This window comes from Syngnathus scovelli, chromosome 5, assembly GCF_024217435.2.
Source record: "Syngnathus scovelli strain Florida chromosome 5, RoL_Ssco_1.2, whole genome shotgun sequence".
NCBI classification, from domain to species: Eukaryota; Metazoa; Chordata; class Actinopteri; order Syngnathiformes; family Syngnathidae; genus Syngnathus; species Syngnathus scovelli.
Window position 1 is genome coordinate 4,592,510 of NC_090851.1, and position 14,476 is coordinate 4,606,985.

At 41.2% G+C, this 14,476-nt stretch overlaps 2 protein-coding genes across 2 annotated transcripts in view; one reads left to right on the top strand and one right to left on the bottom strand.

Moving 5' to 3' along the window:
- LOC125968823 (uncharacterized) overlaps positions 1–14,476 on the bottom strand; it is a 67,618-nt gene that overhangs the window by 11,714 nt on the left and 41,428 nt on the right. The window lies entirely within an intron of this gene.
- Positions 235–5,305, top strand: utp6 (UTP6 small subunit processome component). The gene is made up of 19 exons (XM_049721330.2): positions 235–473; positions 615–699; positions 787–828; positions 926–1,018; positions 1,343–1,390; positions 1,463–1,526; positions 1,594–1,712; positions 1,793–1,870; positions 1,969–2,050; positions 2,134–2,215; positions 2,288–2,466; positions 2,536–2,615; positions 2,705–2,782; positions 2,841–3,020; positions 3,369–3,449; positions 3,538–3,647; positions 3,715–3,781; positions 4,224–4,296; positions 4,869–5,305. The coding sequence occupies exons 1-19, from the start codon at positions 382–384 to the stop codon at positions 5,021–5,023; spliced, it is 1,788 nt and encodes a 595-aa protein (XP_049577287.1). The 5' UTR covers positions 235–381; the 3' UTR covers positions 5,024–5,305.

Genomic DNA, 14,476 nt, shown 5'->3' on the forward strand with positions numbered 1-14,476 from the left:
ATCATAACTTAGACAACAACATTTTCATCAGCACAGTGCACAGAAAAGAAATGATTTGTAATTGATGAAATTTTATCAAAAAAATGTATAACAAAGAGATCTATTAGGAAATTATCGGAGAAGATGATCAAATAATGTATCACCGTTTCTTCCTCTCAAATTGCGATTACAGTGTACCCCCCTTTTTTTTTTTGTAGATATAGTTTTTCGGTCGGAGCGATTTGGTTATGGACCCGGAAGTGTAGAGCATCACAACTTCCGGACATGTGTGAGCGAAGTGGTTTGTCGCTAACGCTGTCTCGTGGTATGATCCTTGTTTGATTATAGGGACATTGAATTTAATCAAAAGATCGGTGAATAGAATTATTTTGAGGGGCCAAGATGGCAGAGATCGTTCAGCAGCGGATCGAGGACAGAATACCGGAGTTGGAGCAATTGGAAAGAGTGGGACTATTCACTAAGAAAGAAGTCAAGTAAGTAAATACGATGATAAAAACGAAGAAAAAAAAAACCCCATTATGATCGTGCGGTAGTGGTTCGACAAACATCAGGCGTAATTAACTTATGAGTTATACTTTTTCTGAATTAGTCAAGCACAATTTTGTGTTTTGCAGAGCTATCATCAAAAGGGCAACATCACTGGAGTACAAACTCCACAGGCTGATAATCAATAAAGATGACTTCATAGGATACATACAGGTAGAGTGATCAAATCTCAAAATCACTCCCATTAATTTGACAAATTTTAAAAATGCTCATTTATAGACAATGTTGTTAAAATTGCAGTATGAAATCAACGTCCTGGAGTTGATCAAGAAGAGGAGAGCGGTTGGTGGACATATTCTATTGATGACATTATCATGATATTAATATTAATCTTTGCTGTTTAACAAACTGCATTTTGTTGACACGTTTGCTTTTGCAGCATATACGCTACCATTTTAAGAGAGAAGAAATCGAGTTTCCCATCATACAAAGAATCAACAGTGTCTTCAAAAGGGCCACAAACAAGTGGAAGGTATTCGGACCCCCCCCCCCAAAAAAAAAAAAAACATCCCCTTACGGATCAAGGATTAAATATTAAGGGTGTGTTGCACAACAAAAGAATAACAATCCAGTTGTGGTGCTTGATTAATTAAGTTAGCAAATCAAGAAAGCTGGAGAGTGAAGACACAAAATGTCATGTTTTTATGAGGGAAATCTTATTTTTACATTTATTTTTTTTAGGATGAGTCTTGTTTTTTTTTTAATGTAAAAAAAACCCCACTCAAAACAAAACAAAAAAGCTGTGACATGAGAAAAAACATTTAATAAATGCAAAACCAACATGTTTGCCTTGCAGGATGATGTGCAGCTTTGGCTCTCGCATGTCGCCTTTTGTAAGAAATGGGTATGTAACAAATAAATCATTCTCAATTATTTTCAAGAACAAAGGTGTAAATAGGTGACCATGTTTCCTCAGGGCACGAAGGCGCAGCTCAGCAAGGTGTTTTCAGCAATGCTGGCCATCCACCCTGATAAACCAGGTACTCTTCTCATTCGTGGCGAATAGGACCCAAACATCAGAAGCTATTTGACCGTGTGTTTTTCTAGCACTTTGGATCATGGCAGCCAAGAGCGAGCTGGAAGAGAAGAATTCCTCAGAAAATGCCCGACATTTGTTCCTCAGGGCTCTACGCTTCCACCCGGGCAACAAAAAGATCTACCAGGAGGTAGGGACGAAGCACTTACAAGACATTTTCACCCATTTTGACTCCTAAAAAGTATTCTCGCTAACTGTAACGTGTCGCAGTACTTCCGCATGGAGCTGTTACACTGTGAGAAATTGCGGAAGCGGAAGGCTGAGCTGGAGCAAGCTCAGATCGACGTTGTGAGTGATACATTTTAAGAAATCCATGCTTTTCAGATGCACCATAAAGCTGGATGATTAAGTCAATAAAGACATGTTTTTTTTTAATTGGTGAATAGGGTAAAGATGAGTTTTCTCCAGAGATCCTTAGCGGGAAACTCGCCATGGTTGTGTACAATGACGCCACAGACAAAAACAAAGGTAGTTGTGGTTCTTCCTTTAAAATTCTGATATTGTTTAACAAACTATGTATTAAGTATGCATTGTATGTTTTCATCCCACAGACGCAGAGTTTGTCATCTCACTCCTCAACATCGCATCCATTTTTGACTTCACCAAAGACTTCCAAGAGGTCATCTTTCAGGAGTGAGTGGCGACCAAAACTAAACCGGCCCAAAAATCCAAAATGAAACTCACCCTGGCTTTCCTGTCATCCAGCTTGCAAACCAAATTCCTTGCTGATAGCGTGACATGGGACTTCTTAGCCAAAAGGGAGCTGGAGGCTCAGTGGGAGGGGGAGGTTCTCCGGACCGCCAAGGGCCGTGCTTCCGAGGTCGACCGAAGAGAGGCTGAATGCTGTCGGGTCTACGAGAAAGGACTCGGAATCATCAACACCGGTAAGAGGATTCGCACAAACCACGTGTGCCTCGGAATGAAATAAAACTCGAATTTCTCTTCATTGTAAGAATCCATGTGGACCACCTATGTCACCTTCTGTCTGGAGAGGGTGAAAAGGAAGACAAATGTTCAAGAGTTGAAAGACAAAGTAAGAAAGTTCTGTGAATGACAACCAGTCTTCCTTTTGCCCCCTAATGTGATTAGCAAATAGATGAAAATATTATTTGTGTTTGACAGAGACAAGAGAGGCTGCTGGGACTTCTGCAGCGCGCCCACGACTCATCACTGCTGAGGGAGGATTTCTACAAGAACTGGGTAAGACACGTGAAGAGTATTCACCCTTCGTCTTACCTAACGCAATGTCGTCGCGCAGACGCAGATCCTGCTTTTGTCGGGAGATGAAGAGGGCGCAGCCCGCATCGCCGTAGCAGCCACGCAGCGCTACAGCCAATCCGTGTCGGCGTGGAGCACGGCCTTGCAGACGCTGGTTCAGTTGGGGAAAGATGACGTCGGACCGCTGTTCCGGGATGCGCTCACGCACATTCATCCCAAGGTATACACACCGCTGGGGTGCTGAAATAAACTATATTTAACCCTCACCACTACATGTCGCCAAGAAAAGAGTTTGTTATTGTTTTGCATGGATTTTCATAAGCAGTAGCAGCATGAGGAGGATTACTACACTTTATGTAACTTTAGAGTTGTTAAGCCCCAAGGCATCTTGAAATACTGTCAAATTAAATGCTAAACAATTGAAAAATACACATTCTGGATTTGAAACAAATTCATCTGAATTACAATTAAAAGAATGATTTGATTCTACAAATGTCATGGCTTTTTCGGTTTCTGCTCAAATTTGTTATTAAAAAAACTTCTTCCTGAACTTCTTTTGGGCTGGCAGGAAAGCTTACCAATTTGGAGGCTGCAGGTCCAGTGGAGCTTAGTCAAGCAGAACCCAGAGGAGACGGAGGCCATTTTCAAGGTTCAAATTAAATCCGTCAGACTACGGCGATCCGCATTGAGCAGTTCACACAATGATGATACTTTTTGTTCGTCCCGCTTGTTTTCAGAGAGGTCTGTCCTCCGCGGTGGAGGCAGTTGCTATGGAGATGAAAGAGGGCTATGTTGATTGGTCATATTCCACTGGGGGCTACAAGAAAGCGAGAAAGACTTTCAAAAGGTAAATTATGCCATCCTGGCAATAATGTCACTTAAAGGACTATGAAGGAATAACTTGTGTTTTTTAGTTTACAGGAAAACCGGCCTCTATCTAAACTTTTCTTCACCAAAATGATACACATCGAGAAAGAACAGGTGTGTGCATTTAATGCTGTATGTTGGGAAAGTGAGCTTTCAAAATACAATTCTTTTATTTTTGTTTTTTTTTTGTTTAGATTTCCAAACAAATTTGACCAGAAAATAACTTAAAAAATGGTTTTGGGGGGGGGACTTAAAATATCACAGCAAATTTTATTCCGATATGGCTACTTAATGTACTTTGAACGCAGTTTAAAAAAAAAAAAAAAAAAAGGTTTTACTTTTTTTATCTCACACATCTAAATTATGGGTTTTTTGTTGGGACTTACAAAAGCGTGCACAATACAACTTATACCATGATTTACAATTTATAGCTATGACGTTTCAGAAAAAAACCCACCCACATTCTTAAATATTATTAAATGTGTTACTCTATTGCACATTATATTATCCTCGAAAAAAAAGTGTAAATAAAAAAACTAACGTGTTGATCATGCAGGAGACCCCAAAGATGAACAATCTGAGGGACTACTACGAGAGGGTCTTGCAAGAATTTGGATTCTCTGATGAAGGTGAGACGAGAACAGGTCAAAACATCCATTAGACGCCGTACTGTCCATAAACCATTTGTTTATAAACAAGTTTAAGTCATGAGTTCCATCAGCTGGAAAAATGGCAAAAAGTCACACCCTAAAGTGTTATAATCTATTAAAATAGAAATTATGTCACTGAATAGAATTGAAAGAATTAAAATATGTCAGGATAATTCAATAGACATAGTGCATCTCCTTCTGGTGCGCACGCTTTGGCCAACAGGGGGCATTGTACTACCTTACATGCCGTATTCCACGTACTAATTTCCAACACAGAAAAGTTAGTCTCAATTAAACTACAATAAAATAGTAATTTTTTAAGGAGTATAACGAAAATATGCCATTGAGTATATTTATGCGAGTACAAGTTGTTTACAGTTTAGAACCACAACAGTGATGCTAGTTTTGTTGGCCTGTATGAAATTTTACATTATCTAAACATTCATAAGACTTAGTTTGCTTTGATTACAATCACAAAATATAATTCTCCTCTCTTATGTTTAATTTGAGTTTAGTTTGACAATAAACTTCAACCTGACCTGTTTGTCAAGATCTGTGGCTGGAGTACATCCAGGAGGAGATGGGGCCCCTTGGCCAGCCAGAGAACTGCAGCAAGATCCACTGGAGAGCCATGAAGTTTCTGGAAGGTGAAAGCGTGGAGAGGTTCATCTCCAAATTTACGCTCCTGCAGACTGGGCACCTCTGAGTACAATTTGAAAAAGCAGAGGTTGCGTGTTCTTTAATCAGGAGTTGCTCAGCCTGAGGGAACTCGTGAAGATTTTGGTGGGTTTTCCACAGTCGTCATTGGACACATGGCTTGGTTTCACCATGTTTTACCAAATCTGCTGACCAGATTCCAAATGTTGTCCCAGAGATTTAGAGGGAGATGTTTCCAGTTGCAATTACTCTTCGTATTAAAGTTATGTGGCAAATTTATGTCGGTGTAATTTCCTGTTTAGACACACTTCAAATAAAAATATTAAATTTGTTTTGGAATAGCATCTTTGAATTCCGATGTCAATCCAAGTCATACTTACACATTTTGGTAAATCCAATTTTAATTGATTCAATTCAGAAATGAATGTCATCAGGTGGGCGGAATCATTCTGGTAGAGGTAAAGCTAAAAAAAAAAAGAAAACTGCAATGCCTCCTAATGAGGAACAGTATTCACATCCCTGACTTAATGTTTTGTAAACACTTTATTGCCTCTTAGCATCTTCAGGATGTGTAAAATTAAAGCCTTGTAAGTACGATTATATGTATCATATATAGTATATGATTAATGAAATCGTAACAAGGATGGCTTTAATGATAGTGATTTCTTCCTCTACCGGTAAACTGATCAAAATTACCGTACATTTCCAGATCTTGAGTTTTGTCACATCACGCCATCATCATACAGCAGCAGCTAAAACGCAACTCTCCTTAGGACAGACAAAATGGCAACAATGTATTTCAATACCGATCCCTTTTGAAAAGATAGATATAGCAAGTTATGTATCTAGCAGTAATAAGATATTTAAGCAATATCCAATAAAGAATCAATCTACTCAGCATCTTATTTGCTCCCAAACGTGAGATTATTACAATTTCACCTTTCTACACAATTTGAATCCCCTCAGTCTGCTTGACTCTCAAACCTTCTTGACGAAGATGTAAGTGAAGAGCATCAACATGGCCGCCAACAGTAGCCCGATGGCAAACTGGTGGACGCTGATGACCTTCTCCAGGGCGTGTATGCGCTCCTCCATGGCACTGGTATGGATGTAGTCATAGATGGAGGCCCCAATGCTCCACACCGCCCACACCGCATCCACCAACGCCTTGATGGTGGGAGAGACCATTGAGGGGGCTGCTTGCAGCCGGGCACCCTGCACAGCCACCTCTCCCCTGGCCTTCACCACTGTGATGAAGCACACATGACAATGAAGAACGACCTTTCGAAAAAAAAAAAAAAAAAAATGCCGCAATGAACAATTGACGAATTGTGTTCTAGATTTAACTATATTGTTTGTAACTCTGGGATGCAATTATCAATTTTAAAATGATACATCTTGTCTATATATGACCAAATGTTTTATGTCCTGAACAAATTAAATAAATGCTAATGGGATATAGTAAACCCAGTAGGATTCTCACATTAGCAGATTCAGGCCAATTAGTGGAGGTCAGAGTTCAAGAACACATGGTGAAGCAGCATTTAGCTGTTATGTTGCATGCAAATGCAATAAGGTACGACTAGCGCAAGTGCAATATTGTTAAATACACGGCAATAAGATAAATCAAGAAAATAAATACAATAAATATTTAAAAAATAACAAAATTCACCATTATTGAACACAAAAAAAATCACCAATATAATTAATGCTGTAAAAAAAATCTATCGCGCTAAATCATGCCGTTTATTGTGCTGCACTGTTGATGCATCTCCAAAAGTAATGGTGCATGATTAAATGAGTGAGCTCAAATAACTGGAGAATTCACTTTTCGAGCTAAAGCTGATGAACACGATTGCGCCTATGTGTCAAATGAATAAAAAAACAAAAAACCTCACCAACACAGAACAAATCTGAACGCGGTGGTCGATACGTTGAAGAACATGCGTCCAATTGGTTCCAGAACTTGCGAATAATGTCATTTCATTTACTAAATACCACCCGATTGTTTGTTTCTGTCGTTAACACTTGTTGCTTCGCGTCAACCTCGTTTATGAGCGTGCACATCACTTCCGGTCACAATTTCAATCCAAGAGCGCCTAATAAACTAAAGTAAAATAATGGCACCGCTGGACCTATTTTTCGGCCCGTCCTGAATGACAGCATAGCAGCGAGAATAAAGTTGCTAACGTTTAAACATTATAATCGTTAAAAACAAAAACAATCAAAAAAGCATCTTTGTTGCTAACTTTAGGCTGAGTGACAGCAAACTACACGTGACCACTCAAAACGTCCAGCTTTTTTGACAGCTGTGCAATGACAACGCTTGGCCACAAGAGGTCGCCCTGCATCCGCCACAATTTGGTACAGGGGAGGGAACGAGGGCGAGATGAACCCGACAGGGATGAAACCTTTACTGGTGCCTTGACAGTCACAACGCGGTGGAAGGAACACCTTGCCGAGAGCTACGCAGCAACAGAACGCGTAGACATTTCCTTCTCTTGCTGATTGATTTGGAATAGTCCCCCCCCCCCCAAAAAAAAAAGACGCACAACTGGAGAGGAGAAAGGTTGACACTCTTTTTGGGGAGGGCCGGGCAGCTCCTCCTTTTCCAGCTGTTTGGGAATATCCCGCTCACTCCCCGTCTTCAAGCCACACGGGGAGGAGGGGCTTCCTCCGTCTGCCTCCTGCCGGCTTGGCTCCCCCTGACACGGTGCTTTGGCTGGCGTGCGCACCCACCCGGGATCTCTCCCTGAGGGAGGGGGGCTTTCTCGTTTTTTTGGGAGGACACTGTTGCATGTGTTTGAGGAGACGATCATGCGCAAGGAGGGGTGGTTGTGCTGCCGCTGAAGGCAGGGGCGGTTGTGGGTGGGGGGGGTCGGGGGTGGACTGTCCGGGGCTGTTGCACAAGAAGATTTGCCCACCCACCCTTCTTAAAGGATAATGTGGACGAACGGGGAAGTTTGAACTCTCCTGCAGAGAGCCAGGCTACCAGACAGACAGTGGCTGCTGCAGCCCCCCCCCCCCCCCCCCCCCCCCCCCCTTTCCTCTATGAGCCTAATGTGGATGCTGCTGCATGGACGTGACACCAACCTACCTGCAGACCGACCGACAGCATCACCTTGACTCGGTAGGTATCACTAAGCCTAGCTCAAAGTGTGGCTCGTGGTCCAAAAATGGGTTCTGGGTCATTTTAATGGGTCAGCAAAAGCAGCTTTAGTTATTTCAGTAATAATCAAGCATCCAGTGTATTTTTCTGTGTGCGTGATGTTTTAAAAATTTTTTTTTACAGTATATCATGATATATTTTAGTACATTTTGGTCCCAAGATGAAAACATTTGAGAAATTGTGTTTGAAGATTATGGGGAGTCCTAATTTTATTTGTGCGAGTACTAATAGGAATAAGTAAGCAGGACAGTCTTCTCTGTAAAGTTGCTGATGGTGTGTGTCTATGTGTGTGTTAGAAGCTGGGTCTTTGCGGGCAAGGTGAGTCTTCCATTTATTCAACTGGCCTACAAAGTCCCAGTTTCTGGCTCACTTGAGCAACAAGTTTAAGACCGCATAAGAAACATGCCAGCTGGAAAAGTAAAAGAGTTTCGAAGGATAAGTGTGCAATTGGAAAGAAAACTAAATGTAATTTCGCTTTTCAATTAAGACAATGAATGAAGTTTTTCATATAGTCTTGTGAAAGGTAAAAAAAAAACAAGTTAGAGGTTGCACAACTCCTAGTTGTAATTCAGTTCTGAAATTAAACCATCACGAATGAATCATTCAGAGAAAAGTCGCCGCCTATCATTTACCTTCCGCTATATTGTCTTAACATCATACGCACGTTTCATCGATAAACTCCGGGTGCTCGCTTTCCATCCCCAAAGTTGTGAAAATTGTGCCAAACAGACCAAATCTAGCAAAGCTCCGTTACATTGAACAGGTGGAGAACAAGTTGTTATGGAGGCCTGCTTCTATATCCGTCCTGACCCTGACGTGCCGTACATATTTCCCTAATGAATTTAGCATCCTGACACTAGATGCTTTATGCAATTAATAGAGGAGGGAGAAGGGTCGCGGTGGCATCTCTGTGCTGCAAGTGACACGTAGGTAAGGCATTCGGTGAAGTCGAATTTGTTTACATACTGTAAATAAAAAGTGGGAAAAAATATATATATTTAGTTTAGACGACCTCTATAATATCAGTATAACCATAAAAAATAACCATTAAGTTGAAAGTTTAAAATAAAAATGTGTCATCTTTGATGCGGTTTCAACATCTTTTAATGAGTGCCTTATAAAGATTTAATTTGCTTTTCAAAAAGAATAATAAGTGATCTGTCATCACAGTTTATGGGACAAGAGGAACCCTATTTGATTTCCAAAATGGATAACACATGCCTCACTGTAGAATCATGTGACTTTTCCCAGCAGGAAAAGTCATGAAAAAGTCTTCATTCATTCATTCATTCATTCTCAACAACATCAAATATATTTATCATAACTGCTTCATCATCATTATATAAAGATAAACCAGACTTCAACTTTTCTGGCGTATGACAATAATTGCATACACTTAAAATTGATATCATTTCAACGAGTGCACTGAAACCTTTCATTTTTAAATACCAACTTCTAATTTGGACCAGCAAGATAGAGGATCATACGGAAAACTTAAAAAGATTAATATTTCAAATCATCTTAGCAGGAACGAGTCTCCAATAAAATCTTTGCGAGCTGCTAAGCGTTGTCCTTATAAGCTGCAGCGGAGCGGCGCAGGTCGCTAAAGGAATGAGAGCCAGATCTCAAGATGTAACAGGACCACAGGGTGACTGATTAATATCATAAAGATATAAAATGATATGAAACAGTGTCAGCTGCTCCCCCCTTGCCAATGGCCCTTCAACGTTCAGAGTGGCCTCATCACTGGCTAGTCTGCTAACATCTTCATTTTCCTTCCCTGTCTCATATTCTCACACTATTTGTATGCAGGCGAGTCGACTTACTTAAAATAGCCCCCCCCCGCTTGTTTTCTACCTCGAGTTTTGCTCGCCGATCGCATCTCGGCGTTTAGACAACTACGGTGATAGAAGCTTTGTTGAACTTTTCTCTGGAATGAACTCAGTCAACCCCCGTCCCTCATAAAAATACATCGCTGGAGATGCTAATAAACCCCCGAGAAGATGTTACGTTAGGGAGGGAGGGAGTGAAAAGGCAGCAAGAAAAGTGAGGGACTTTTAGGGGCAGCTGTGTTTTATTAACCCAGTCATAATGCCCCTAAAAATCCTTATTGCTCTTGCAATGCTCCACAAAAACCGCCGTCAACAACCTGATCCGGACGTTTGTTTGCTGAAGCTGATGAGCGAGCTGGAAATGTTAACAAGTCCATGGGAGTGTGTTGGTGGTTTTGCACGTACGCACCGTGAAAAAAAAAAAAAAAAAAAAGCATCTCACCTTCAAACAATTGCAATGTTCGCTTCGCGGGAAGCATGACGGAGGACGCCCGATGATTTAGGGTGTTCGGAGTCATAAACATGGAGACGGCTTGACAGGCAGCAGATGAACGTGCTGGCAGCGCGCTGGCAGGACAGCAGCTGTATACAGACACAAAATGGCAACCGAGATGGAAAGACGTCAGACGCTGTTTGATTTCGAAAAATCTTGGGTTGAACGCCAACGACTCAGTCGATGGACAATCGAAACCATCAATTTGGGTTACGTTGAGGTGTTTTTATTTTTTTATTTTAATGAGGTAGTTTGGGATTACATTGTTGTATATGGGACAAGAACCATTTTTGTGGTCAAGACTCAATATCCAGGTGCTCACCTGTATTCTTTTCAGTATCAGTCTGTGAACTTTAGGATCAATAAGCCCCCCCCCCCCCCCCCCCTCCCCCTTTGCATGTGTCGGCTTCGTTTTAGAGGGAACAGGACAGGCCCATGGAGCATTTGGGATCCATGCCTGGGTGTGGTTTGGGTTGCTGTGGTGGTTTGTCAATGTTGGCCAATGAGTCATTAGAAACTATTCTGTTGAGTCTCCTTCACTGGAATGACCTTTGCTTGGGCTTGAGGAACAAACTCCTCAGTGTTCACCATTTTGCATTAATATTATAATTTGATTTATGATCTATTGACTTCTGGTCATGCCACAGTTGTTTAATGGCATTTTGTTAAGTTGTCTTTATGAACACTTAAAAAGACTGCAAGTCCAAGTGCTCAGCAATTTAACAACTTAACATTTAAAATAAATAATGGTTCTTTTGCCTTTATTTTAGCCTATATTTGACCATTGATTAATATATTTATTATTCCAACTCAAATTTTTGTTTGTATTTCTTAAAAGATGAATTTCATATCAAATCACAATTTGATTTTTTTTTTTTAATCTTTCTGCTTCAGAGCATAGAGGATTTGCGAGCAAGACAGTTGGACAGACAGACACATGGAGGGGGGGGGGGAGTGAGTGAAGGAAAGTGTGGACGATGACTCAAGGCCATGAACCACATGGTGATGGAGAAGGGAGGAAGGAATAACTCATCGTAGCATGTGGGATCTCATACGGCTATCACAGGACTGACTGCGTGTTTCCCCCACGGGCATCAAGCACACCCCCTCCATTGACATCACTCTCCCAAAACTAGGAAGTGACTAAAAGTATCAATTGTGGTGCCCTCCCCGTCACACAGGCATCATTCTAACTCTCTTCTTTGAGGCTCCTCGAGGCGTCACGCTTCTAATCATCGGAACATAAAAGCGTTTCTATCCTCCTTTTTCAAAACGACTGTCACATGACTCTCCCCCTCGTTCTCCTCAGGAGGTCATGCTTGTGAAAACAAACTTATTATTTCTTCAAATCCGAGAGAGAGCTGCTTGCTCGGGTACCGCTAACGTTTCCCTACCTGAGTGCGGTCGCGGAGACAGTCAGACTAAATAAAAAAAAAGTTATTTGCAGTGTAAATGCGTCGTTGGAACTCAAATTTAACTCTGGAGCGTACTTATAAAACAGCTGTAATACTGAACAAAAACTGAAATAATAATAATGATAATGATAATAATAATAACAACAACAAAAATAATAATAACAGCAATAATAATAATAATAATAATAATAATAATGTCTCGATAGAAAATGATCATCATTATGTTCTTTTGCTGTATTAATTTTTTCAAAAGTCCGCATCAGCAAAATAAGTCCAGAATGAACAGGTGAACAAGACACACCCACGAGCCTCTGTTTAACCAAGCTTCACATTGTTATCGGCCGTACGTTGACAGCCATGCAACACTGGAGGTAGCGCTTGAATGCAGTGCAAATAATGTAGACAAAGGCGAGAAGGCGAGGAAAAAAAAAAGTGGATAGCGCCTTACCTTGAGAACCGGCATGAACTCTCTGACCTACTCTTGCCCCATCCGCCTCTTCGATTTGCCTTTATGATAATCTGTGATAGAGATAGTGAAATTTTATTCATGACAAGCAAACCTGCTGCTGGTTAGCATAATTCATTTTTTTTGACAATTCTAAATAAAGAATTATATGCTTAAATGTGCTACATGACCCGTTTCGACGGGATAATATATTATGGAAATTTGATTAGTATGTCTGGACAGATTTGAAATCCCACCCTCACCAAAAAAGATTGTGCTAATCTTGGTGCTCAGGAATTATGCTATAAAGTAGCTTCGATAAGACAAATGCTTTGCCGTCATCTTCTGCTATTTTAGTGCCTTGCAATTATGTTGTGGAGTGTCATTTATACAAAAGTAGTGCTTTGCTGCCAGTTTGTGGCTTCTTAGTTGTTTCCAAGGAACCACGTTGAAGTGAATTGAGAAGCTTCTCTTGAAACAAACGCAGGACAATGCTGACACCTAGTGTCAAGGAACTATGTTGAAGTGAGTTGAGGCGCTTCATTAAAAAACCAATAGTGCTTTGCCGCCATCTTATGGCCGTTATAAACAATAAAAAATATTTTAGCAGGCTGCAAATAAGATTTCTGCAAGCTCGGAACAAACAACTGCCTTGAGATATGAGTTCAATTAGTTCCGTGGTGATGCTCGTAACTCAAAAGACTCATGGCAAACATTTTTTTGTGAAGTGTCAAATCTATACAACAATTTAAATGGAAGGCAGCCAGTTACATGCATGTGACCTTTGAAAAAGTGCTGTTGACACGTTGTTGCTAGTGTAAACAGCCTCGTAACGGGCCCCGCGGCAAACTGAAAGTCCCCGCACACACACGTCACATGACTCTCGACATCAATTCCAGGATCTTTCCACCGGACCCTGTTTACACATCGACCTATATGGAATGCTATTGCGTCTTTCTGCACTAGTTGAGGTTCCATCAGCTGCTCTTTGCTTCATATGATCCGTATTTGCATTGTGTGAACGTATTCCAGCAAAGTTCTGCCAAGCATCCGCTGAGCCACTTTAGTTTCTCGCTGTTTTCCGCCCGTTCGGGGTCAAGCGTGCGCGTTGGCACAGCGTGGCCAAACGCTGTCGAAAGGATCAACTGCACACTTGTGTGTTGTGTAACGCCACGGGGAGTGTGTGCGCGCCTCTATGTTTGCGTATGTGTGTAGTGAGAGAGAGAGAAAAAAAAAAGAAAGTGGGTGTTTGCTTTGGCAGCGAGCGGATTTGCCAAAGAGGCTGCCAAAGCTCACCAAACAAACCCAAAGCAAGCTCCGAGTCTTTTATTCTTCCCACCTCTTTGCTGTCATGAAAAGGTGGCCATTTTGCTCCACATGCAAACTCAGAGGGCGGCTTTGGTTTGTGTTAGGGGGAAGGAAAGAAAAAAAAAAAAAGAAGAGGCAGGAGCATGGTGCGGTTGAGAATAAGAAGAACTGGTGAGGATTTGCAGCTAATCAGGGATGGAGCAGAGCCTCATGGCCACCGCCGGGGCTCAATGTTTGGCTCTGGAGTTCAGGGTTGGAACTTCTCGTTCTTTAACTGATTGAAAGTGAATGGTTTCAAAATAAGTTATCCATGACATGCTTTGGGAGTGAAATGATGCAACGTTCGGCCGTGTGTGTGTCTTTTGCAGCCGGCTGTGTATCCGTTACATCCAGCGTTGGTAACCGTACACCTTGAACGCAAGCGGCAGCCACTCACAATGCCAAAATAAGCTCTTGATTTACGGAGACGCTCGAGTTTGCACTTGGCTGCTGGAAGTTCAGATTTAATTTTGGTACAGAACGAGTAAGGGACAGCCAGTAAAAATTACTTTTTTTTTTTTTTAACAGACTTATGCAGATATATTTGCAAGATTAAATGTGATATGTGACATTTTATATCGTACCTAAAAGTTGTAATCAGGTGTCTTTTGCCAAATAGAGGATTGTTTTCACATTAATCAAATGAAGTGTGCTAACAGAAGAACGATGTCCTCGTTGGTCTAACATTGTAAGCGACCACAAAAGTAGGCAATTTAGGGTTGCCGTGGCAACATGAATAATTGCAATTCTTCATTTTCAGGCCACCATTTGTGACAAGGCTGTTATTTAAAAAAAAAAAAA

What these genes read in the sequence shown, in the direction of transcription:
- utp6 (XM_049721330.2), top strand. Translation starts at nt 382, where the DNA reads ATGGCAGAGATCGTTCAGCAGCGGATCGAGGACAGAATACCGGAGTTG. An exon ending in AGCAAGCTCAGATCGACGTT is followed by an intron (nt 1,871 to 1,968) that starts GTGAGTGATACA and finishes ATTGGTGAATAG; the next exon opens with GGTAAAGATGAGTTTTCTCC. An exon ending in TCACGCACATTCATCCCAAG is followed by an intron (nt 3,021 to 3,368) that starts GTATACACACCG and finishes TTGGGCTGGCAG; the next exon opens with GAAAGCTTACCAATTTGGAG.